This window comes from Phyllopteryx taeniolatus, chromosome 5, assembly GCF_024500385.1.
Source record: "Phyllopteryx taeniolatus isolate TA_2022b chromosome 5, UOR_Ptae_1.2, whole genome shotgun sequence".
Taxonomy (NCBI): Eukaryota; Metazoa; Chordata; class Actinopteri; order Syngnathiformes; family Syngnathidae; genus Phyllopteryx; species Phyllopteryx taeniolatus.
In genome coordinates this window covers 935,351-961,060 of record NC_084506.1, presented here as the reverse complement: position 1 = coordinate 961,060, position 25,710 = coordinate 935,351, and the positions used below count along the sequence as shown (strand labels likewise).

Sequence of the window (25,710 nt, the reverse complement as noted above, 5' to 3'; positions counted from 1 at the left end):
CTGTCTTCTTGTTCATTTCCGGTTCAGAGGTCTTCAACGTGGCTGCCTCGGTTTCCCAGCGTGTGTAAATTATGTAAAAGTTGCGTGAGCCGCGCTTACAACGCACTGAAGCTGCCTCTGTGGAGAGGTGACATATTCTTTCCCCCCTTTAACAGTTCGTCCGGCAACCTTGTTTGACATGTTAGTTGTTTGACTCGCCAGCACGCAGCAAACTCACGTGTTTGCCAGGCTCTCCTACTCGTGTTCAGGAGCCATCTGAGCGTGGTTTTGGAGAAAATGGGTGAGTTTAAGGTACACCGGGTTCGCTTCTTCGACTACATGCCCAGCGCTATCCGAGCCATGGCGTTCAACAGCCGAACTGAACGGCTTGCTGTGGCCCGTGCTGATGGAACCGTGGAGGTCTTTAACTTCACCGACAACTACTTCCAAGAAAAGGTGAGAAGCTCACTCATCCCGTCAACAGCGTTCAATCACAGTTGACTCCTTTCCAGATTTCAACTTGGGGAAACACGTTCGGGACAATCACGACTCCCCACTAAATAGTCGTTTGTGGATAACGGGATGCATCAAGCTTGTCAGCCACTTTTTAAGCTTCTTTTTTTTTTAAGGGACATGAGTTACACAGTTTCAATAGAGCAGTATCTTCAAGCGCTTCCATGCGATCCATTATTTAAATTGAATGAGAAATGTGTTAGTCATATAGCCACCCAAACATTCAACTGGAAACACTAATACTTCTATCCAGGAGTGTATCTTCTGTTGAGCTATGCAATAAACAACTATAATTTGATTTTAAAGAAATAACAATCAAATTGATGTAATGTGGGTTTGTGTAAGTGTATTTTGTGAGTTCTTGTATGGTGCTGTAAACATGCAAACAATGGGAGCATCTCCTTCCATTTTAGAGTCAGTTCAGTTTATTTAACTGTCAGATTAAGAAATAGTGTGCCATGTGGTTGGCTGGTAACCAGTTCAGGGAGTACCCCGCCTCTCGCCCAGAATCAGCTGGGATAGGCTCCAGCACGCCCGCAACCATAGTGAGGCTAAGCGGTATGGAAGATGGATGTATTCATGAAATGTTTATTTTTACAGGAAATGGACTCATGTTGTTTCCCTAATAAAGCCATGTGGTTGCTCTACTTCTGGTGCACCATCCGGCGTCTCGGGACTGGGGAGCAGTGCACCATCAACACTGTGTATAGTGTGGTCGCTGCTGACCTCGTCTCAGGACATTGTGAGTCGGTGGGCCCTATAGTTCGAAGACCTCCTCAATTCCACCAATATGCCATCCTATGAGCTATCTCTGGGGTTGAAGTCACCGAGGTGGTTAAAAAGCTCCTCGGTGGCATGGCCCCGGAGTTGGATGAGATTAACCCAGAGTTCCTGAAGGATTTGGATGTTGTGGGGCAATCCGGCTGGACACGCCTCTTCTCTGTGAGAAGCTCGGTCATTCGGGAGGGGGCTCAGAGTCGAGCCGCTGCTCCTCCACAGAGGAGCCAGATGAGGTGGCCCGGGCATCTGATTAGGATGCCTGCCAGACGCCTCCCTGTTGAGGTGTTCCAGGCATGTCCTGCCGGATAAGCGGAAGAAAACTGATGGATGGATGAGTTGCTCTACTTAAGGAACAACAAAGTGGCAGATAATTGTGTTCTGGAATTTATGGAAATACTCAAAATTACAGTTTTAATTTGTTGTTTGAATGGGTGTGTGTACATGCATATAATTGTGCAGAGACCATTTCCACTATTTTGGTACAGGTGATCCCAGGACGGGATGGTGCAGGCATTGAGGCTCTGTGCTGGGCGCGTCAGCGTCTCTTCAGTGCTGGTTTAAGTGGAGAGATCACTGAGTATGACTTGGAGAACTTGCAGCCCAAGTCCACAGTGGATGCCTACGGTGGGCCAATTTGGACCCTCAGCAGCAACAGCAAGGGAACACAGCTGGCGGTAAATTAGCACCTTATGGATCCCTTTTCTTGCTTCTGCGTCCACTTTTTTTACCATGATATAGCTTCTTTAATCTGTTAATGTTTTTATTTGGAGTGTTGATACATAATTGCATATTTTTGAACCAGGTTGGATGTGAAGATGGGACATTGAAGATATTTGAAATACTGGCGGACAGGATTCAGTTTAAGAGGAACTTTGACAGGCAGAAAAGTAAGACGTTTGTACAATTTTTAAGAACGTCTGTGAATAGTTTTCGTGTAATTCTGCTAACACACGCAGTCAAACTGTAATGGTCTTGTGAGGACAACTTCAGGCCATTGTAACATCTGTGTTACTGCGATGTTGTAGGTCGTGTCATCAGTCTTTCTTGGCATCCCTCTGGCACGCTGCTGGCTGCTGGCATGATGGACATGATCCGAATATTTGATGCAGAGACTGGTAAATTGATACAAACTCTGGATTTATTGATACCGGACAATTAATGCACTTGGTTTACACTTATGTTCATGCTTATTTCAGGTCACAGCGCACACAGATTGCTTGTTGAAAGAGGTGTAGGAGCATGCAAGAGCAAGGAGGTGGTGGTTTGGAGCGTTGTCTTCTTATCCAATCACACTATCGTCAGTGGTGATTCTGTTGGAAAGGTCCAGATGTGGGACGGAGTCACTGGAACACTCATCACCACTCACTTCGTCACCAAGTGGGATGTGCTTGCCCTTTCTGTATCCCAGGCAAGTGGGTCATTAGTTGAAGCAACGCGTCAGCTGCACAATTTCAAATGTAGCTTTAAAAAAATGCGCGCATGTCATAATGTTAAACAAAATGTGCTAAGTGTATTTCAGAGCGTTTTATTAAGGGACTGAAGTGTAAAGTTGCTTAAATCGGAACTGCACAAAATACTCTAACTCTGTATTTTGACTCTGGCGCGGAGTATAAAAACAGCAAAATTGAATAAAGGTCTGCACTTTATTATGATTGACTTTCTGTCCCTTTTTATCCTCAATGTATAAAAACATCTTTGTATATCACACATTTATGATTGACCATTTTACTTCTGGATAGCAATGCAAATGTTGTAGTAAAGATGCTGGACTGCTGCACATTATAAACGTTGCTGGGAGAATCACTGTGTTAAATGGTTGTTTGCAGGATGAGAGCAGCCTCATAGCCGGGACATCAGAAGGCACTGTGGTCCAGTTCCAGTTTCTACCTTGCACCGTCAACGACCAAGACAAGGACTGGGTCCGGACCAGAACCTTTAAAAACCATTCGCATGACGTGAGGGCACTGGTCCACACTGACATTTCTGTTGTTTCTGGAGGTCAGTGGCAATTACTCCTTTGTGGTTGGTTCTGGTCAGAGTTTTTTACCAATAGACCAAAATATTTGTTTGGATGGGCTAGTTAGTTGTGCTTTTTTAAACCGTTCAAATTCTTCTCATCTTTATCATGACAGATTTTCTTTGCCATAAAGGTTAGTGTAACTCAATAATACTCTCCCAAATTCAACTTTTTAATGTTAAATACAGAAAATAAGTGTGTGCAGCAACAAGTGAAGGTATGGGAACTGTGGGGAACACCTGTGAACTGAAACTTGGCATCAAGCTATGAACCTGTCATCCAGACTCTTTCCAATGAAATTTAATATCAAGGAAAAGCTTCCCATAATTCTATGCAAAAAGTTAAACGTTCATAGATTATAGATTCAGGGCCCACAATTTAAACAGTTTCAAGTATATATTTGTTTATTTTCACACAATCTGGGCTTCCAGCTCATGAAACCCACAAAATCGGGAAATAAAAAAATTAGAATACTGTGAAGAAATCAGCCCAACTTTTGCAGGCCATAAATGTTTTAAACTGAGTGTCACACACTAATCATCTACTAAACTCAAAGCATCTGCACAGGTTTCTCCTGGCGTCATTAAATTGCTTCAGTTTGGTTCAATTGTCTCAGTTGGGTTCAATATGGCGACGACTGCAGACTTGACAACTGGCCAGAAGACCATCATTGATGGGTAAGCCACAAAAGTTCAAACAGAGTGCTGTGTCCAAGCATATCAATGGAAAGTCTAGCGGAAGGACAAAATCTGCCAGAATATGCACCAGCAAACGAGATGACCGTGGGCTTCAGTGCATTATCAAACAGAGAAAGTTCAATAATCTAGCAGAGCTCCAGAAAGAGTGAAATGAGGCAGGAGTCACAGCTTCAAAAACCACCACATTCAGACTCATCCGGGAGATGGGCTCCAACTGTCTGGTTCCTCGGGTCAAGCCACTTCTGAGCCTGAGACAACGTAGGAAGCGTCTCAACTGGGCCAAGGAGAAGGAGGACTGGACTGTTGGCCAGTGGTCCAAGGTCCTCTTTTCTGATGAAAGTAAAGTGTGCCTTTCATTTGGGAATCGAGGTCCAAGGTTTGGAGGAAGATGGGTGAAGAACAGAACCCAAGCTGTTTGAGGTCCAGTGTGAAATATCCACAGTCAGTCATGATTTGGGGTGTAATGTCCAGTGCAGGTGTTGGTACATTCTGCTTTCTTAAGTCCAAGGTCACCACAACAGTCTACCAGAATGTTTTAGAGGACTTCATGATTCCTTTTGCTGAGGATCTGTATGGAGATGCCGATTTCAACTTCCAGCAGGACTTGGCCCCTGCCCAGACCGCCAGAAGCACCAAAACCTGGTTGGATGCCCATGTCATCACGGTGCTTGACTGGCCAGCCAACTCGCCGGATCTAAACCCCATTGAGAATCTATGGGGTATTATTAAGAGGAATATAAGGGGCAGCAGACCCAAAAACAAAGAAGAACTGACCGCAAGCATCAAGGAAATTTGGGCTTCCATAACTCCCAGACAATGCCACAGGCTGATTCCCTCAACACCAAAGGCAGTGATTTAAGCAAAGGGATTTCCAACCAAGTATTGAAGATTAACATATTGCTTTGAAAGTACCATATTTTGATTATTTAATGTGACTCTAATTTCTTTCTCTTTTTTTCTCCAAAAACTGAGAAGTAAATGGTGATTTCTTCACAGTATTGTAATTTTTTTAATTTCTGATTTTGTGGGTTTTATGAGCTGGAAACCCAAATTATATAAAAATAAACAAATACTTAAGTGTTAATTGTGGGCCCTGATTCTTTAATGTATGAAAGTTTAACTTTTTGAATGGAATTATGGGAATAAACCTTTCCATGATCAAATTTTTTTGGAAAGGGTCTGTATAAAGCAGGTATAAGGTCTTCATGGTGTATCCCCTTCAGGTATGGATACACAACTGGTAGTACGACCCCTGCTGGACAAAGTGGAGAAGAACACCCAAGAGTCAGCCCTACGCAAAATAGTCTTCCCTCATGTGAGTACTGTACTTAATCTGAGGAGTTAATGATTGATTCAGTAGTTTCAGTTAACGACATGAACACGTATCATTTAAATGTGTTTTTGACCAGCAAATGTATAGAGTGTCGATCTATTTATCTTCCATGTAGAGGAGTCTGGTGTGTTGTGCTAAGAAGTCGGGGCTGCTGCTCTTCCAGTTCCCTGATCATCTCGAGCTGTGGAGACTAGGGGAGAGTGAGGGGCACGGTGAGAGGACAGCACCACACCAATTTTGATATCTTGACTCATTTTGTATGCTAAAATTTACAGTGGTTTAAAAAAAAAAAAAAAAAAAAAAAACGGCCAATGTGCAGGCCGGTAGGTGAAAAAAATCTACCTGCCAATCATATTTTTTATCAGCCAAAATATTTAATAATTTTGCACATTATTTCTATAATATGGTATTGTAAAATATAAAGTTTAGCAAACATCTAACATTTAATTCATAACTAATCAATATAGAGGCTAATGAGATGACTTTGGCTCACAAGAAGAAGAATCATCATCACCTTTTATTGTCATGAACATGCATGCATGCATACGAAATTTGTTCTCTGCATTTAACCCATCACGGTGAACACATACACATGTTAGTGGAACACACTGGGGCAGCTGAAGCGCCCGGGGAGCATTTCGGGGTATTAGTGTCTTGCTCAAGGACACCACAGCTGTGAGTCCGGGGGATGTTGGCGGATGGTCGAATCGGGGTCTTGAACCTAGGTCCCCCTTCTTTTTTGCTGGGGAACCAACCACGGACAAGCTTTATTGGTGGTTTATCCCCGCTTATTTTAGAATTTGTTTTGGTGGTTTAAAAAAAAAAAAACATCCAAGTCTGGCTCTTGCTCCTCACAAAGTCCTTGTGCCACAGCATTACAGCCTAAGTGGCTCATACTCCCTGTTGGATTGCTCATCTTCCCTAATATCGAAACATGAGCTCTGATTGGGCCATATCACGGAATCTGCTAGATGTTGTGTCCTTTGATGCTAGTTCAGACTGGGGTCCTGCAAGTGTTTGATTGGGGGAGTTGTTTGTGCACAATGTACGTGCATTTGCTTCGTTTGCCATATTCGGCAGATTGGCTTAGGCTCACGTCCAGCAGGGAAGTGCTGTGGATGGCCACGGGGGACGGGCGTCACCGCGGCCGCTCACCTGCTAAAAATCTCCATGTTCCTGCGACTTAATTAGCCTGTCTGGCACGTGTGTGTCTGTCTACGCTATGCGTGTATGTTTATACGTGTGCATCAGATTCAGCTTTATTTGCCAAGTATGTTACAAGACACACAAGAAATTAGTCTCCGGTGGTATCCACTTTAGTATGACAACAAACGGCCATTATGACGAAAAAACAATTTAGGTATGTATAGTACTATGATTTAATCACTGTTTGTTATCAGGAAAGCCTGGTGACAGTCTACCACTGAAGAGGAAACCAGAGAAGCTGATTCATCTGAAGAGGAAGGTGTGTACCGTTACGTTGAACTTACAATGACCAATGCACAAGAGGTGATTTGAAAACATGTCAGATTGGCGCTGGATATATTCCTATGGAGCTAACAGGTAAAGGAATGGAATGTTGACTTCACTCATGTACTAAAAGCTGCACGAATGCACAGGACAATTTAGAAAGTGAGCCGATTAAAAAATAAATTATGAACATCAAAAGTCATGTTGGATCTAACTGCTCAAACTAGCCGGCAACTCCTTATAATTCGAAGTTTAGAATAATTGCCTGTATTGAGTTAATGGTCTCTGCATACGGCCCTTCTGCATGCAGTATAAGTTGGCATGCGAACTTAAACATAGTGACAACATGGGAAAGGTGTTAAAACTCAAAACCGAGTTGACGCTGAACAATATGGCACACCGCAGTGTTGGCTGGAGGAGTTGTCTCCTCGTCTTTGAAAAGTAAAACCTTTTGATGACATTTCGACCTCAAAGTATTAGGACTGAACTACTGTGTACTGTATTCACAACCCCAGGCTATCACGCATTTAACGAAAGAGGTTATTTTTCAGTCAGATGGCATCCCAATAGCTAGTAACATGCAGTATGGACAAGGGCAACTGTTAATGACCTTTCCACGAGAAATGCTTAATATGTTGCTGTGCATAAGGTCCATTGCATATGGATCCAAAATGGATTAAGATTGGCTGAAGATCATGCTATAGCGTCATGTGACTCGTGCTTGGTTTGGCACTTGGTTCAGTTGTTTGCAGGTTAGTTTGAGCAAGACAATGTCTGTGGGATTTGTGGCAGACTGTACTGTTGTGTGTGTTGTTGTGTGTGTGCAGGGTGATGATCATGTTTGGTGCAGTGGTCTGTCTCCATGTGGAGAGTGGCTGGCGTATTCAACTGTCTCCAGCATTCGTCTTTACAGGCTACAGATCCACGACAACATCATCAGCATCACAAAGGTGCGCACCTCGTTGCTGACGTGACAAATGTGACTTTTGGCTTCTTGACTTCAAGCGAGACCATGAAACACCGTTGCGCCTCATGTGCATTGTGTGTATGGCATGCAAGTCATGTGAAGCTCACCTCTTGCTTCTCCGTACTCACCGTAGGTTTCTAAAGTACCAAAGATCCTTCACTCAGCCCAGCAGCTCTGCTTTTCCTCCGATTCCTCCAAACTCTTTGCATCCTGCAGCCACTCATCAGTCATTGTGGTTTCCCTCAGCCAGTCAGAGTGCAAATACGTTCACACATTTAAACCTCAGCCAGGTGAGTCTGAAACTGGCCTTCTTTGTCTAGGTTACTGTGAAAAGCACAAAGTCATCAACAGTGCGACTTCTCCATGATTTAACTTGCATATAAATGTGTGTTGTGAGTTAGAAAAGCAGGGCAGATTACATACATTTTAATGTTGGTCTAGATTTGATTTAGTTGACGACTCACACATTCTACTTCATCAATCTGTGATGATAAAGCTAAAAAAAAAAATCCACTGCAAGCAAATAATTATTTAATATTATTGTGGATTTTCCAGTCAATCGAAGGTGGCTCTTCATGTATTAGGAATGCATCCTAAGTGATTAACCAGCAGTGTTGCGGAGTAACTAACCACATATAACAATATTATGTAATTTAATTAGACAATTTATGTAATTGTAATCCATTACATTCCTGGGAGAAAATGTGTCAGTAAATGAGTTGCTTTTTGAAATTTCCATGATTACAGTTTTAGTTACATTATAAAAAATAGCTGCAAACGCTTAAGTTTTTTTTTTAATTTTATTATTTTTTTTTTTTAAGTTTTTTTTTCATGTCACTGCCTCCTTCTAAAGTCTATGCTTGTTATCAGCTCTCTCTGGTCATGTGCCATTCTACCGTAGTCACAAACATGACATGTTTTTCTAGATATGAGTGCCACTGTGTGATGCAATCTATTAGTTTGTCAGTGATTTTGAAAAAGACTCACTTTTGAACAGTTTCATCTTTATAATTTTGGACTTTTTTTAATGGAACATTCCGTTATCTGGTTTGTCATATTGAGTGATATTGTCTTCATTGTGCACGATCGTCATTTGTTCAGTATGGTATGGTAGTTTTCCACATGCTGTCCACACACAGTAAAGCAAAGCAAATTTATTTATATAGCGTATTTTGTAACTCAATGTGCTTTACATTATAAGCATTTAAAAAAAATTAGCATTAGCATTTCTTTCATGTATTCAGGACCTAAACCGTTTAGTGATTTATAGACCAGTAGCAGAACTTTAAAATCTATTCTAAAGCTGACTGGAAGCCAGTGTAAAGACTTTAGAATTTGAGTAATATGCTTTGACCTCTTCGTTCTGGTCAGAATCCAAGCTGCAGCTGTTTAATGCTCTTTTTGGGGAGTCTAGTCAGAAGACCATTACAATAGTCAGGTCTACTTGAGATAAAAGTATGGATGAGTTTCTCCTGGTCTGCTTGACACATGCAAGCTTTCAATCCGGATACCATACACAATGGCGATGTGGAGTAAATGTCTTTTGCGAATCAGCAAATTATGAATAAGCCAATCGGAATAAAAAATTTTTTTTTTTTTGTTGTTCTTTCCGTCCTGTTCGGCTGTTAGGTCAAGCATAGAGGATCTGTATCCCTTTTATGCCGGAACAGTTTTACCGTGTCACAGTATGTTACATATGTACATATCTGTATCCAGTAATTACGGTTAGCGGACATAGGTCTTCTTTCCATTTAGTGATTGGTAAGTGCGTTGATTTAGTGCATGAGATTAATTTATAAACTTTTTAGAGATTTTTTTCCATTGCGGAAGAAGCTTCACTATTTGCTTAACAAACTCCGGTGGTTCGAGGGTGCTCTGGAGTGTTGGTATTCTTTTTATTTATTTATTTATTTTTTAATTATTAATATTGCTGCTTTTGATTCATTGTCTTGAAGAAAGTTTCTGACTGTTATTTGGAATTCTTGGAACAGTTCATCACATGTTCTAAAAATATTATTGTTAAGTCGTTGTTGTAGGTGGTGGATTCCATGTTATTCCCATGTGCTAAAATAAAGGGGTATATTGTTAATTTCGAAATCTGGATTGGGGAGAGCATACTGGGAGCTAATTGCAATCCTGTAGCTTCTAAACTTTTCCATAAAATGCTAATTATCGTTCGACACCGATCAAGCCGATCAGATTGTTGTAAAGTCTGGTTACATTACCGTTACATTTTCAACAGTGTAACTTGTAATTGTAACCAACTACATTTCCAAAGTAATCTTCCCAACACTCATGATGGATGTTCGTGTGGTTCAGGTTGCAGACATCCAGTCCACTTGTTGCATGCGAGTGACGATGGCAACTGGCTCGTTGCAGCCAACACGGGCGGAGAGGTCCACGTCTACAACCTTCAAAAGCTCAAGGTGATTTGAGATTTTGTTTGCCCACACAATGTCTGTACGCCATTTGAACTTGTTCTTATTTGCATGTGCACATAGCTTCACTGCACAGTGCCAGTGTACAGCTCCTGTCCTACCGCCTTGGCGGTTCACCCAACCACCAGAAACCTCATTACAGTGCACGCAGACCAGCAGGTGAACACCTCGGTCCATCTGTCTTTCAGTACCCAACATTAATTTTGCACTGACATTACCTGCCTATGTACTTGTGCGCATCTGCAGATATTTGAGTTCTCTCTGTTGCAAAAGGAGTACACCGAGTGGAGTCGCAAACTGCAAAAACAAGGGCTGCACCCTCTATGGCTGCAGAGGGACACGCCCATTACTCACATCACCTTCAACCCCAAGAACTCGGCTCACATTCTTTTGCACGATATGTTTATGTTCTGTATCATCGACAAGAGCCTGGTGTGTGAGCAGAGCAAAGTTCACTTTGATTGCCTTGTTTTGTCATGAAGGGGAAAAACGTTACTGAGGCCTTTTTGTCTTGCACGCGTAGCCCCTCCCGGAAGCAAAGTCTCAGTTCTCCAATCAGATGACACTTCGGAGTCTCCCTGAGTCCGACAGGATAAGACACAGCCACTCATTCAAGATTTGCAAAACCTTTCAGGTACCCTTATGATGCTTCTATCGCTAAATGTGATGCATGTTGTGTACACTCATTACAAATCCAAATCTTATTTTAGTAGACAATTTCTAGTATTGGGTTCACATACTGTGGTTCCCAAAGTGTCGTCTAAACCAGGGGTGTCAAACTCATTTTAGTTTGCGGGCCACATTAGATCTCAAGTGGGCCGGACCACAATATTTGTGGCTTAAAAATCCATAAATAACAGCTATTCAAAATTTTCCCCATTGTTTTGGTGCAAATAATTGGTACTTTTTGAAAATATTCACATTTATTCATTATTATTTGTTGTTGTATGAGCAGTTTGAAATTTTTAACCAAAAATTATTTCAACAGTATTATGAATCAGTGAGCGTGCACCATTCAGTTATGCATCCTTTGTAAATGTATACATAAAAAATGCAGTTGTAGCAGCACATGGGAAAAAAAACCAACAACAAAGTTCTAACAAACCAACCTCTTTTGAAGTGAAGCTTTTAACTGAAATTTTGTAATATTTCATGTCTTAAAACATTTCTACATTTCTACTTATTTTCACAGTGTGAACATGGCACATCATTTTATATTAGTGTGCTCATTAAACTTGGCATTGTTTGGCCTTCACAAGTGCATCAATGTCATTTAAGTGTTGTCAGTGTACCCTCTGGTGAACAAAATTAGCAACAAAACTACTTTTATTACTTACTTTTATTGAAAAATAGCAGTGAATGTGTTCTCGACCCCCTGACGGGCCGGTACAGTATGTTTGACACCCCTGGTCTAAACGCTGCTGAATTGGTATGGGGTTCCACTGGGTTACTACCACCCAGAAGTGTGGGACTCAAATTGACTCAGACTGGACTTGCCAATTTTAGGACTTTTAGAATTTTTGGAAAAGCTTGATTAACTTAACTTTAACTTTGTATTCAAGAAACTTTACTTTGACTTAAACTACATGACCTAAGTCATTGTTTATAGTTGAAAGATCTTTTTTTTTTTTTTTTCTTTTTTTTTTGTAATCACCCCAAACCTGGCAACTCACTGCATGCTATGATGCGGAGTGCAGAAGCCACCCAAACATGTACAGTATTACATTATGGAAGCAGTTCCGGAGAACATTCAATTTGGATTTAAGGATTGTTTTTGAAAAAGTCAGGAGAGAGAGAAAAAAAAAAAAAGTGACAACATCCTACTATGACATCTAACTTAACGTCACTATTAAACCCACAGACGCAGGTAAGTTTTGTTAGCGTCACAGTTGATCTTACTGATAAAACATTAACTAAGCTTCATGACGGTTGTGCGTTTAACTGAGAAAACAATAAATTAATAGACAATACGGAGACGGGGTTGGGAGTGAACACAAGAAAATATGAGATTGTGTATGTTCGTATAGTCAAGTATATGTAGACTCTGCCTTGAGTAGCTGGTTCAATCACTGCTGCGATATTTCAGCACCGCTGCCATATTTAATGTGGGCATCTGATGATGATAGTTTATTCCCATATATAGTTCAATATGTATCATTACAATTACGGTACTACTTCGATTGGTAGCTGTAAACACTCATGCAAACAGAACTACTAGTACTCCACATCCAAATTTAATTTCATCTTGGTTTGTTTAACTTTGATAGGTGAAGATACACATTTTGGTTATGATCAGTGGGAAAAAAAAATGTTTCATTTTCACTCCAATATGCTGTGACTGACTTACGATTTGCTGAAACCAATAATGCCTTGACTGCACTTGCTTGATTTTGGCCACAGTAACATAGGACTTGAAATTACAGGGTGATTGAAAAGTAATTCCCTATTTTTAAGTACTTGTAATTAGGCTTTACACGATCAGGATTTTTGGGGCCGATCACAGATCAGCGAGTTTAAAAAAACGATAACCAATTACCGATCCGATCACAAGATGGAGGAATGTGTCTATTTAAATGACCTGTTCATTTACTGTATATACTTGTGTACTTAATTGCTCTAAAAAATATATTTACATAAATGTATCTTTGTTCCTCTATTTATGCCAGTGAGCCATAGTGACAGACAGTACAAATGAATGGTCTTCTATTAGATGTCAGGAAGTAAATACACTAATTAATGTATCCACTTTTTGTGACATTTTTGTTTTGTTGGTATGCCATGAGATTTTTCAATTGTAAAATATGTTCCTTGGCTCCAAAAAGGTTGGAAATCACTGCTCTAGTCAGATCGTGTATTGCAAACACGTCAGCTCAAACCAACATTACATGACGGAAATAATGGGAGTTAACTTACTGTAATTAAATTACTTTATTTTTAATTAAATGACTTCACCCACACCGAAACTTTAGAGCATGATTCGACAGAACGGCGGCATGTTTACGTCCAACCGTTCGTGCTAACACTAGCTTGCTAGGCTACATAACATTTTATTGCCTGCTTGCGAGCCGTATCGTATTAAAAGTACATGAACATACCTCAAGCAAGCCTTAAACAAACGTCCTCTCCTGTCCTGAGCACCGGTGACAACCAACACAGGTTTTTCCCCATTTTGTCCTTATAATACCGTCGGCGCGCTACAGTCTTGTTGTCGTCGCCACGGTAACGAGTGTATCCGGTCGCATTTGAGTTGACAAGATAAAGCCCAATGATCGTAAAAAAATGGGATGCGGTGGTATCGGAATACAAGATTATTTTGCCGTAGTCTGACAGTGCAATTGTGAAAGAGCAAATTTGTCTTGTAGTTTGATTCGGGCATTACGTGTTGTCTGTCCCACCCGCCGACATGTTTTTTAATTTTATTTTTATTTATTTTTTTAAATAACTTCCTTGGCCGTCAGATATTTACAGAACTATGTCAAAAGACACATGAGAAGGCTAAAAATAAACTAGCTTTTGGTTTCAAATATACTGTGCACGCAGCGACGCGGAGTAAATGTCTTGCGGAGCATTGATCGGATCGGCGATTATGACATTAAAGCCGATCAGCATAAAATGCTAAATATCGGCCGATACCGATCAGCCCAATAAAATCAGTGTAAAGTCGACTTGTAATTTATTTCTGAACTATAATTCTTACAGGAAATGAACATGAGAAGAAAGTGTATTGCATGGAGTTTTATTTAAAATTCGATATGGGCACCAGCATTAGCCACCGGTTTCTCAAGCCGCCTGGGAACCGCATTAACTGATTTCACAAGGATCTCTCGTATTCGTCCCCTTCAAGTTCTTGCTAAGCCGTTGGTTTGGGAGAACAGACTTCCTCCTTTAACCAACCCCACAGAGAAAAGTCGCAGGACTTCTGGCTGGCCACTCATACAGAAAAAAATTGAGAAAAATATTACAGCATAAAAATAAATTAAGTATTTTACAATAGGAAGTTACTTTTCAATCAACCTGTAGATTGAGACTTGCAACTTGCACATAATAGTGACCTCATCCCTCCTCTGCCTCTACCGCTCGTTTAAAGTGTTCATACCGGTTTTTTTTTTCTCCAATTTTGACAACTCCATAATAACATTTAAGTAATACATATTTTATCATCAGGTAACATGTTTGATAGATTTTTTTTTGGGATCACATTTTTTCTTGTACCTAACATGTTTGGTTATTTCATCTACTTTGGATAAGCAAGCAAGCAACTTTCATCTATTTAGCACTTTTCGTAGACAAAGGCTTTGTGCTTTACAAGACACAGGTCAAGTCCACAAAATGTAAGAAGTAAAAGTGCGATTTAAAAGAAAATAAACTATAGGCTAGACAATATAAAATGATTGCAAGGCCTGCTTAAAAAGTCGAAGTTATTTTAAAAATGTTCCACTGACTCCGCATAAACATTTCACAGTTTGGGAGTGACTTTGGAATGCACAATCGCCACGTTTTTTAAAGCAGGTGCATCAGACACTACTGAGATTGAGGATGTTGGACTTCAAGCCACGTGAAGAGGAGTAGGGATGGATTAGTTGAGTGACATGGGGAGGGGCCTGGTCGCACAGGGCACGGTAGGTGCTTGTATTTTAAGTAGATGACATGATCATGAAATGATAAATAGAACCGTATTAACGGACTGAAATATCAACTTCAATACAATAATCTTCGTATAGTGCTTTGTAAATTAAAGGGTAGCAATTTTGACTTTCCCACTTCCTCCCACAGCCCCTCTTGAGTTTGAGCCTGCTGGAGGACCAGTCCCTAGTCGTGGTGGAGCGTCCTCTGCTGGACATCCAATCTCAGCTGCCTGCACCTGTACGACAGAAGAAGTTTGCCACATAAACAAGAGCACAAAACCAGGTTTTGTCTGGCGTGCCAGCACAGATCTCGTTTGTCAAAGAGTTGTAGCTGGACCACATCCCAAAATAGCAGAATGTTGCCACTTTGTAAAGAACCTTTTGATAAATAAACAACCATTTACCATCATCCTTGTTCGAGTAGCTATTTGCTGTCCTCCATAATTGTAATGTTCTCTCTGCTAACAAGGAAGAGTGTTAATATGTGAAGGTCAATGGGCTGGTTTGATCGTCCTGCAAGTGACGTCACGCTTGCTGTGTCCAGGGCCACAGCCCGCAAATGATGGGACCCAATCGGTGGTCACAATTCTGAACTGATGTATAGGAAATATTGTGCCACAATACATGACATTCAGCGCTTACTTGCTTAGGGACTACACAATGCATTGTCACACTCAAATGAATTAATGCGAGAGAGAACACCTGGTACTTCATCAAGTATATTCTTTGAATAGTTTATTTTTATCGGTTAACTTGCTTGATCATTTCTTATGAATGGAGTTCACTAACTGGCCAAACTGGATTCAGCAGTTGCCATTGTAATTACTCGTCAGGTTGTCTTCCACAAAGATTTTTATATGCAGAACGTCCACCTCCCCGACATTGATTCCTTTTGTGTTTCACACTGTACGGTGCATCTGGAAAGTCTTTTCAGCGCTTCACTTTTTCCACATTTTATGTTCAAAACGTATTCTAAAATGGAATAGATTTTTTTAAATTGATTAAAAATTACATGTAAATGCAGTATGTATTTGCAGTTTTTATTTAATACATTGTTGGTGAGCCTTTTGGCAGCAAAAACATCCTCAAGCCACCAGAAAGTATTCACACCACTTTTTCCACATTTTGTTCACCTCTCTGACCAAGGCCCTTCTTCCCTGGTTACTCAGCTTGGTCGGACGACCAGATCTAGGAAGGGTCCTGGTGTTCCAAACTTCATAATCGAGACCATAGTGCTTTTCAGGTGGACTCCAAGTTGTAGAAGCTTCTCAAAGCAAATTTATTTATAAAGTGCATTTCGTACACAAGATACTGTAAATGACAAATTTAGAGGGTGTTGCGGACAGGTGGCACTCGTGTTAATAAATGCATGTACAGGTATGTTATTAGCATTGACAATAAATACACAAAGAAAATGTCTTTATTTTTGCTTGAAAGAAGCTAACTGTACAAGTCCTGTTGACTGGATCAAGTCCCACTGGAACAACAACACAATATCAGCATTGATACATAAATTCACAAGCTTCCAATGTCAGATCTTCTTCATTCACTTCCGAATCATCTAAACCTTGCAGAATAGATAAAATGAGTACAGAGTAGGGCTACTGCATTTTTAACTAATATAAATATCCTCATGAAAAAAACTGTTTTGGAAATACCCAGTGTACTTGAGACAAGAAATGCAGCACTGTAAACACTACAAATAAATAAATAAATAAATAGGGTAAATCAAGGTTCGTTAAACTTTGAGCCTCTGAAGTCTGACGGAATGATCGCAAAAAACAAAAAGGTCAACTCCCATTTAGACAGCGTTGTTTTGGAATGTGTGACCCCACGCCCGTGATGTCCACATTCCAGGGATCCATCAGTCAACATTCATGTAGTGTGCCCAATGCAGTGACATTACACAGAGATGCGGGGTCTGGCACAGGTGCAGCCCACCATCACCACTGCAGAGATGGGCTTCAAGTAGTACTTGTGCCCATCACTGCAGCGCTCCCGCTTCAGAAACACCCTGGTCTGGTTGACGGGAACCGAGTTGTAGTCGTGGCTCAGCTCAGGGGTCCCCTTGTTCTTGATCATGATGCATCCAGAGCACAGACACTGAGCTTCAACATAGGTGGACGGGTAGTGGTCCTTCATGGTTCTCCATCTGGAGATAAAAAGCAGAGCGGGGTGAGCAATGAGCACAAAGGTAATGCAACATAAACTGTATGTAATAAAAGGGCTACATAACTACTTGACTGCTTTAAACATCTCAATAAATTTGAATATTGTGGAAAACTTTATTTCAGCTGTTTAAAAAGTGAAACTCATTCACACGTACAGTATATAGATTCACCACACATGGAGTGAAATACATAATGATTTTATAATTTTTTTTAATTGTCTAATCCATCCATCCATTCATTTCTGTACTGCGTATCGTCACAGGTACATTCGTACACCCTGAACTGGTCGCCAGCCAATCGCAGGGCACATATAAACAAAGACGCATTCACACCTACGGGCTATTTAGAGTGTTCAATTAACTGACCAGGCATGTTTTTGGGATGTGGGAGGAAACCCACGTAGGCACGGGGAGAACATGCAAACTCCACACAGGCGAGGCTGGATTTGAACCCGGGTCCTCAGAACTGTGAGCCAGATGTGCTAACCAGTCGTTCCACCTTGTTGGTACGAATCGACACCAAACGTATTGCGTTTAATGAATCTGAGTTTCACATTTCAAACAACCACAGTACTGAAATAAATGAACATTTCTACAATATTCTAACTCGGTGATACTCAGTCCGGTATGAGTACCACTAGTGGTACGTGGGAGAACCACTGAATTAGACACAATTTAAAATTTACAATATTGAAAACGTGACACAATCAAACATATTGGAATCAAAACGCATTCAAACTTGCATTTAAAAGTACAGTTCAATTGTATTATTAGTACAGTAAATGTGTTTTTTTTTTATTTATTTTTTTAGGACAGTGTCACATGAGTCTTTTCACCAATTCAGCAGAACAAAAAGTGACTTTTGACTCCATATGTCCAATCAAACGGAGCCTGGCAGTCCCAATCTCTGCTTGATGAGCCAACTACAGTATGCTGTTCCATGAGTATAAGCAAAATTATTTTTTTCTTTTCTTCTTCTTGTGGTAGAATTCGCCTTAACCTGTGTACTTTATTTTATAAAGTATAAATTGTTTCAGTTACAAGTGATATGGTTGGGCAATATATACATTTGCACATTTGTCACTAGTTACTAGTTGTGTTTTCGCTCTACACTTTTTACTTTGACTTGAGTAATAGGATTCTGAAGTAACCGTGGCGAAAGTCTCCCCGCCTCTGGTTATAAATAGAACAAACACAAATAATGTATGATTCATGATGATCCAACCTGTGCAAAACAACCGTGCTGCAAAGGTTATAAAAAAAATTAATGTTTGAATGACACGCTCTTCACAGGAAGTCAGAAAGATACTGTACTCCATTAGGTTTAAGTTAAAACTGTATTTAAAAAATATATATATACATTAGTAGTTCATCTGCGCACTTATTTTATTGTTATTTTTTTGACGTCATATTTCTAATACGAATGCGCTTTTCGAGATGGGTGCGTTGCATTGCGCGATGAGAGCATTTCCCAGCGGTTGTCGTTTAACTAGTATCTGTGATCGCGTTTCACTTCTTCGGACAAAGGTGAAAGCGAAGTTGCGCGATCGAGGAAAGCCTGGTAACGCCGCCGTGACGCAACGTGACAACTGCAAATGTGATGCAATTGTCGAACAAAGCGGGGTTTTCCCTTTCATTGATCACGTGAGCGCGTCACGCTGGCGAGAGCGTTGCGTGGGGCGGGGGGGGGGGGGGGGGGCGTGGAAAAAAACAAAAAAGGGAAAACAATTCAACACAAATCAAACAAGATTACGTCACGGGGGAGTTTTTGCATCGCCTTGTCGCGCGAGGTGGCGAAATCACAGATTTTGTTTTTGTTTGGATTGAAGACACGTGGAAATTGAAAACAAAACAAAACCAAAATAAAACTAGCGCATTTCTCAGTCAAGGGTTAAACACGTGGCACTGATCTGGCTCGGACTGTGTCATCCATAACACTGCAGCAGTGGTTCTCAAACTTTTTTAAAAAATTTATTATTTTTTATTTTTTTTACATTTTTTTAAACTTTTTTTTTTTACATGCACCACTTCAATAAATAAATGCAATTTTTAAAAAAATACTTCCAAGTCATGGAAGCAACAGTAATGATCAACTTTCAAATACGGTAGCGTAGTAGGCCTAAGCGTTCGTCAAAAACAAGGCAGGTTTTATCCGAAAATAGCATATTCAATGTCAGCTATTGTAACACGCACAGTACAGTTGGAACATCAGTGCTATACTAAAATAACGGTAGATAAAACTGCTCAGCGTTCAATTCAAATGTTTTGCACATTAAAGTTCAAAACGATACCACACATAAATGTTGGGAAACTAATTAGATTAAATGCAAATGCATTGTGCTTAAAAGTTAATTACACTACCACTGAACTCTGCTTAACAAATGTACTGTCTTGGATTAAAAAAAAAAAAAAAAAAAGTTTAAGCAAGTGTAAAATTAGGGAGTTTCAACATTTAATGGAGTGATCATGTCGCATATGACATACTTGTAACCTGTCACTATGAGAACCACTGCACTACAGTACTCACAAACGTTTAGGGATATTCAGCTTTCAGGTGACGTTTCAGAAGGATCCTAAAATGCACTACAACGTTTACAGCTGAACTTAATGTGACCTTCCCTATAAACTTTTGAATCTACTGTACGTCCAACTGTTTAATGCTTCAAGTACTTTTTTTTTTTTTGCAGAACTGATCTAACAAGCAGTCGAACGGCAAAATTCACCGGTGGTGTTTAGTTTTCATTTCCGAGAATGACGACCTCTTTGCCTTTCTGTGACTCTTCCAGTCTTCTCCACGCTAAGCTCAGTGGCCACTTGCTAGTGAGCTATTAGTGAGCTAATGTAGATCATCTTGGTCTCATGCCGTGATGTCAAAACGTGAACAGCGTGGTGAAGAGCTGATTCAACGTTGATCACAGCGTCTTTCAGAATTGTATAATAAATGACTATTTTGCCATCAAATTGCTCTTTCTCAGTCTTGGTGTCACAAAAAGCAAAAATGATTAGCGTTGAAATCGCTGTTTCTTTTCCCGAAAAGCTCATATCCTCCGCTTTTTGCTCCAAAGCCAGTGTTTTTTGGTGAAACCAACCCATGTTCTACTGCCGATGAGTAATTAACAAAAACCTAGAAACAACCCCTAAACTAATTTCAGATAGTAATAAGTGATTTTCTACAATAGTTGAATGAGGCTGATCAGGATGCTTACACATATCTCCAGGGAGACAGGGACCGGTCCTCCAGGTTCCAGTGATGCATGTAGAGGTCCAGGGGGCACGCGGAGGGGGAGTCGTGGGCCACCACCCCCCGAGGCTCCGGGGGCTGCGGGTAGTGGCTCGCCAGCTTTCTGCCGGCCACCTTGCTCAGCTCCCACTCCTCGTAGCAGCGGCTCAAGTTGGACGTCCGCACGGGTCCCATAAGCAGGAGGAGCACAGCCAGCGTCTGTACGGGACGCACAGCGGGTAAGAAGCGGCGCGGACGGGCCGAGTGACGCTCCCACTCACCTGAGCCATCGCGTCCATCCTCTCGTGTGTCGCCGGACGGACATCATCGCGTCTGCTTTATCAGTCTGGGAAGCCACTGTGGCATGAGGAAATGGAAATTTGGAAACAGGACTTGCTGAAGACTTTGGGTAACTTCCAACTTCCACGCACAAGCACACACCCCTGCTGCGTGGATGCAGGTGAGCTCACATTATCGTCTATTTTTAGCTCACGGCTGACAACTGTTTCTCGACCGCTTTTTTTTTTTTTTTTTTTTTTAACCACCTCCCGGGTTGCACAGTTCACACACATACCAGATAGTGCTTGAGATGACGCAGGTTTATGTCACGACGTGTGACTTCCAGAAGAACTATTTAACTAGCGTGAATGAAGGAGGAACACGTTCCATATTAGTGCGGATCTAGGATTGTTTATATAAAAAAAAAATTATTAACGTTATCAGTGTTTTGCATGAAGTAATTAATGTAATTAAGTAATTGTGTCTCCTAAAGGTCCGGAAATGGGGCGACCTGTAAAAGCCAGTAAGCATGCAGAAAGCAAATTTGAGAGAAAAGTCTGAACATTACATGTGAAATTGCCATATCGGGATCAGAAACCTGGTTTTAGAATACACCTGCATGCGCAGCCAATCAAACACCTCAAAGCATTTGTAATGGGCCGTACTAAGATCAACAATAGAGCGTGGTCTCCATGAAGCGTAGTGATCAAAATTACCACCCACTCCCGCGATTAAACTCAAAATTGATTGGATTGTCGTTGATATAGTCTTAGTTATTTATGACTGAGGGGCGGTGGTTTTAAAGTTCCCGTAAAGTGAATAGAAATGTCCTCTATATTTGACACACCACAGAGGAGGGTTGTTAACAACCCTTCCAAATTGAAATGACTAAAATAAATAAATAAAGAAATCTCAACGTATTGGTTTTAATATCGTGAAAAATTCAACTGTTGTGTCAACTCTCAAATGTTGTGGGCGTGTCTGCTGAATGCGCTGAAACCACGCCCTGCTCAATTGTCAATCAAATGTCACTTACACCACCTGGAAAAATAGTTGCAACTTTTTCTATCATATTTCTTAGGCCGGCACATAACTACGTTTGAACTGCAAAAACTTCTGATTAAAACCTGCGGCTGGAATATATCCCACCAAGTTGTCACATGGCTTTGGCATGCCCTGACAATGAGGCGCTTCATGCTGACTGTCAAGTCTGACTTCATCAGCCTTCCTCGCTATTTTGTCTTTACGGGCGACAACAAGGTAAATCAGTGATTCTCAACTGGTGGGTTGCGGACTAATAATGTGTGGGCCACAGACAGGTACAGTAGTAAAAAATGACAGGGGGTCCTCGACTATATTGACATACAATGCTTTGAGGTTGCAAATGGCGCAAAATGAACTAGATTGCGGGGTGGCGTAAGAATATGCGGTCACTTGGCACAAAAAAATTCACCCTCAGTTACTGCTGTACTTTCTGGTTATCATTGGATTCTTTTGCATTTATCAAGCCCTTTTCATACAAATAGCTAATGTAATTATACAGTAAATTTCTCACTGTTTTAGTGTAGATTAGTGATAGACTATGGCAAAATTTACATACAAAGTCAGTATGTAAAGAAAAATCTGAGGATCCCCTGTCTAGTGAAATAATCAAAGCGCATCCTAGGTCAAACTAGACTTTTATTTTGGAAAATAACATTATTTTGATGTTCCTAAAAAGAAGAGATCAGTGCCAAGATGAGTGAAATTTTGTGGCTGTATTTTGTGTAATTGTGATATCCATCCATCCATTTTCTGAGCCGCTTCTCCTCACTAGGGTCGCGGGAGTGCTGGAGCCTATCCCAGCTGTCATTGGGCAGGAGGTGGGGTACACCCTGAACTGGTTGCCAGCCAATCGCAGGGCACATACAAACAAACAACCATTCGCACTGACATTCACACCTACGGGCAATTTAGAGTCTTCAATTAACCTGCATGCATGTTTTTGGGATGTGGGAGGAAACCGGAGTGCCCGGAGAAAACCCATGCAGGCACGGGGAGAACATGCAAACTCCACACAGGCGGGGCCGGGGATTGAACCCCAGTCCTCAGAACTGTGAGGCAGATGCTCTAACCAGTCATCACCGTGCCGCTGCTATGGTAAGTTGTTATGTTTAAATATATGATAAGTTTAAATCTGTTTAAATCTCGCCTGCTCTCTGGCCTGCCATGCTTCTCTCCCGCAGATTTTTAATGCACTACATACATTAGCATATCCTTTGGGGAGCTGATTGGCCTGGGTGGGGGTTACGGAGGCAGGTCATTATTGCCCTGTGACCATCTCGCCTCACCCCCACCAGTTTCTCCAATTTTACGGCAGGCGTTGGCACGGTTCCGGTCGGTTCTTGATGCCCAACCCTACTCATGACGGGCGGTTAACTTGGGCTCGTTTTGGCGGGCAATGACCGTTTTTTTGGTTTGTTTTTTTTCTTGGGTGGCTGCTGGCTCCTGCGTTGGGCCCTGGTTAGCTATTGCGTGTCCCCCCCACCAAACCCTCCCCCCACTCCTCAATCTACAAATAACTGTTGCAATGTTACTTGTTTCAATATCTAGATTGTCTGACTATTGTTCTACTGTAGTTCTCACCCTTATTCCCCTTGTCCACTCTGTCCCCCTGTCCGTCCCCTAAAACCCTTTTCTGTCCCGCTGCATTTTCAATAAACATCAGATTAATTAAAAAAAATGTAATAATTAAGCAGAGGGAGTATTTCAAACTCCCCTGTTGCACAGCAAAACTGTTCCAGCACAAAGGCATCCAGAGCCACCATTCTGCAAGGCCATGCAACTGTCCATCCATCCATCCATTTTCTGAGCCGCTTCTCCTCACTAGGGTCGCGGGCGTGCTGGAGCCTATCCCAGCTGTCATCGGGCAGGAGGCGGGGTACACCCTGAACTGGTTGCCAGCCAATCGCAGGGCACATAGGAACAAACAACCATTCGCACTCACAGTCATGCCTACGGGCAATTTAGAGTTCCCAATTCATGCATGTTTTTGGGATGTGGGAGGAAACCGGAGTACCCGGAGAAAACCCACGCAGGCACGGGGAGAACATGCAAACTCCACACAGGCGGGGCCGGGGATTGAACCCGGGTCCTCAGAACTGTGAGGCTGACGCTCTAACCAGTCGGCCACCGTGCCGCTGCCATGCAACTGGTTTATAAAAATAAATAAATAAATAAAATAAAGGAAAATGCCTTTCAGTTATTGTACATCATGGTGGGTTTTATAACCATGTTTTGTCTGGTCCCTCACCTAGGACCTGTTTGCCATGGGTGACCCGACCAGGGGCGTGAAGCCCCAGACAGCTCCCAGGACACACAAACCCCTCAACCACAATAAGGTGACAGCTCAGGGAGAGGACAATTCACTTAAGTAGTTGTAAATAAAACCCACATTTTAAATACTTGACTCCTTTCCAGTCACTGTCACTTCCTGCGCGTTTGTGGCTTTTACTGGTTTCACTTTTGACTTCACTATGAGGCATTCTTTATTAACTAGAAATCAGGCCACTGACTTGGCCATTTAAGAATATTCAGTTTAGCCCTCCATTCATAGTATGTTTAGTTTCTTTATTCAGCTGCACTGTGATGTGCTGTCCTTTTTCTTAGCATTGGCTGAATGTGAACCGAAAGTATAGCCTGATGCACTTCACAATTCCTCTTATTACTTCCAGTCAACACATCAATTAAACACTAGTGAGCATTCAATCAGCATCCAAGCATGCCCATGACATAACACTGCCTCGGTCATGTTTTCCACATGATGTGGTATGCTATGGATCATGAGCTGTTCCTTTCTTTCTCTCTTAAGTTCATATTGATACAAGTTGACCTTGGTTTCATTGGTCTAATGAAACATGGCTTTACACCATTTTAGTATAACACGAATTAAGTCCATGTAGTGTAGGTATTTTAAGTAGCTATGAAATGTCTGTCAGTATGTTTTCTCCAGAAAGCAGTTTTTTTAGAACTTAATTTTTATTTTTTGAACAGTAACTTAACACACATTTCATTTATCCAGCATATGGTACACTTTTCAGTTTTATAGCTGTGCAAATTCTTCACATTTTTTGTACAAAGGTCAAAAAAGATATAATACAATATGTCTTGTAATAGTCTTGATAATATAGAGCATTGATTCTCAAAGTGTGGTAAGAGTACCACTATTGGTACAAGGGCTTCCTCTCGTGGTACGCGAAGTAATCAATTAATTAAATGTTCAAATTGTGCATGAAGCTCCAGGTCTGGCTTCAACCACCTGATTGTTAGTACACATTTTCATGTTGCCATGAGCAGTATGTTTAAGAGCTATTTTACATCTCATACTTGGGCTCACTTGTGTCTGAATTTGGAGGTGTTTAGGGCTCTAACACTTTGCTTACATTCAGCCAAATGCTGAAATGCAAACCAAAAGCCTAAATGCCTACATCCTCACTCTACACTGATTGTTTTGATGATGAATTATGTTTAATATGCATGCGAGTCAGTGATGGTGTTGCAGTTCCCTCAGCTGACTTGGTTCATAACATTCAGTGATGACGTGAGTGTCAATTGTTGTGTGTCTTCATCTGTGCCCTGTGACTGACTGATAACCAGTTTAGTGTAGTATGTCTTTCACTTTCAGATGTCTTGGTGAACAAGATAAGTGATATCAAATGGATGGATGGATATGGATGAATGCCTATTTTAAGATTGCCGTAATGTAGGGGACATCATGGTAATTTGACATTTGTATCTTTTGGATGTCATGTGAATGACAGCACATCGATGTGTCTGCAACAAAAATGCAGCAGGACGTTGGTCAGTTGAATTGATGCAGCATGACAGCTTTTTCTCATGTATGGACAACTTGATGTAAATCCTATACTAAACAGATTAAGTGAAATGGATCAGAAAATGCCTGGTAGTAGTTCAGGTTTCAAGGACTCGGCCTTTAGAGGTGTAGGTGTGGTTAAGATGATTGCATTGTTTGTGCTATTTCAGTCATTTCAGGCTACTGAAGGCAGGGTAAACAGACTCATTCAGTCACCTTTTATCACCTCATGTGTAATGAGTGTGACGTGAATATTTGCTTTTGTTTTGAGTGCGTGCCAGTTGTTCCCAGCAAAAGCACATTCAAATGTCTTAAAATACTAGTGTAACAATTTCTTAATTAGCACCCACAACATTGACATTTAGCATA

General features: G+C 41.2%; 2 protein-coding genes and 1 long non-coding RNA gene across 3 annotated transcripts; 2 read left to right on the top strand and 1 right to left on the bottom strand.

Moving 5' to 3' along the window:
- The first annotated feature begins 22 nt into the window (after positions 1–22).
- Positions 23–15,229, top strand: utp4 (UTP4 small subunit processome component). Its single transcript, XM_061773245.1, has 17 exons — positions 23–127; positions 202–435; positions 1,758–1,946; positions 2,075–2,159; positions 2,298–2,387; positions 2,469–2,680; positions 3,099–3,270; positions 5,211–5,302; positions 5,436–5,532; positions 6,721–6,785; positions 7,618–7,740; positions 7,891–8,047; positions 10,077–10,183; positions 10,259–10,354; positions 10,442–10,627; positions 10,719–10,829; positions 14,969–15,229. The coding sequence occupies exons 2-17, from the start codon at positions 277–279 to the stop codon at positions 15,083–15,085; spliced, it is 2,058 nt and encodes a 685-aa protein (XP_061629229.1). The 5' UTR covers positions 23–127; positions 202–276; the 3' UTR covers positions 15,086–15,229.
- Positions 15,230–16,222: 993 nt separating this feature from the next.
- On the bottom strand, positions 16,223–20,651 carry il17c (interleukin 17c). Its single transcript, XM_061773246.1, has 3 exons — positions 20,492–20,651; positions 20,197–20,429; positions 16,223–16,972 (listed from the first exon to the last, which is right to left on the bottom strand). The coding sequence occupies exons 1-3, from the start codon at positions 20,507–20,509 to the stop codon at positions 16,723–16,725; spliced, it is 501 nt and encodes a 166-aa protein (XP_061629230.1). The 5' UTR covers positions 20,510–20,651; the 3' UTR covers positions 16,223–16,722.
- On the top strand, positions 20,546–23,962 carry LOC133477904 (uncharacterized). The gene is made up of 4 exons (XR_009788513.1): positions 20,546–20,670; positions 21,571–21,749; positions 22,306–22,628; positions 23,786–23,962. It is a non-coding gene; the product is annotated as an uncharacterized LOC133477904 (long non-coding RNA).
- The last annotated feature ends 1,748 nt before the right edge of the window (positions 23,963–25,710 follow it).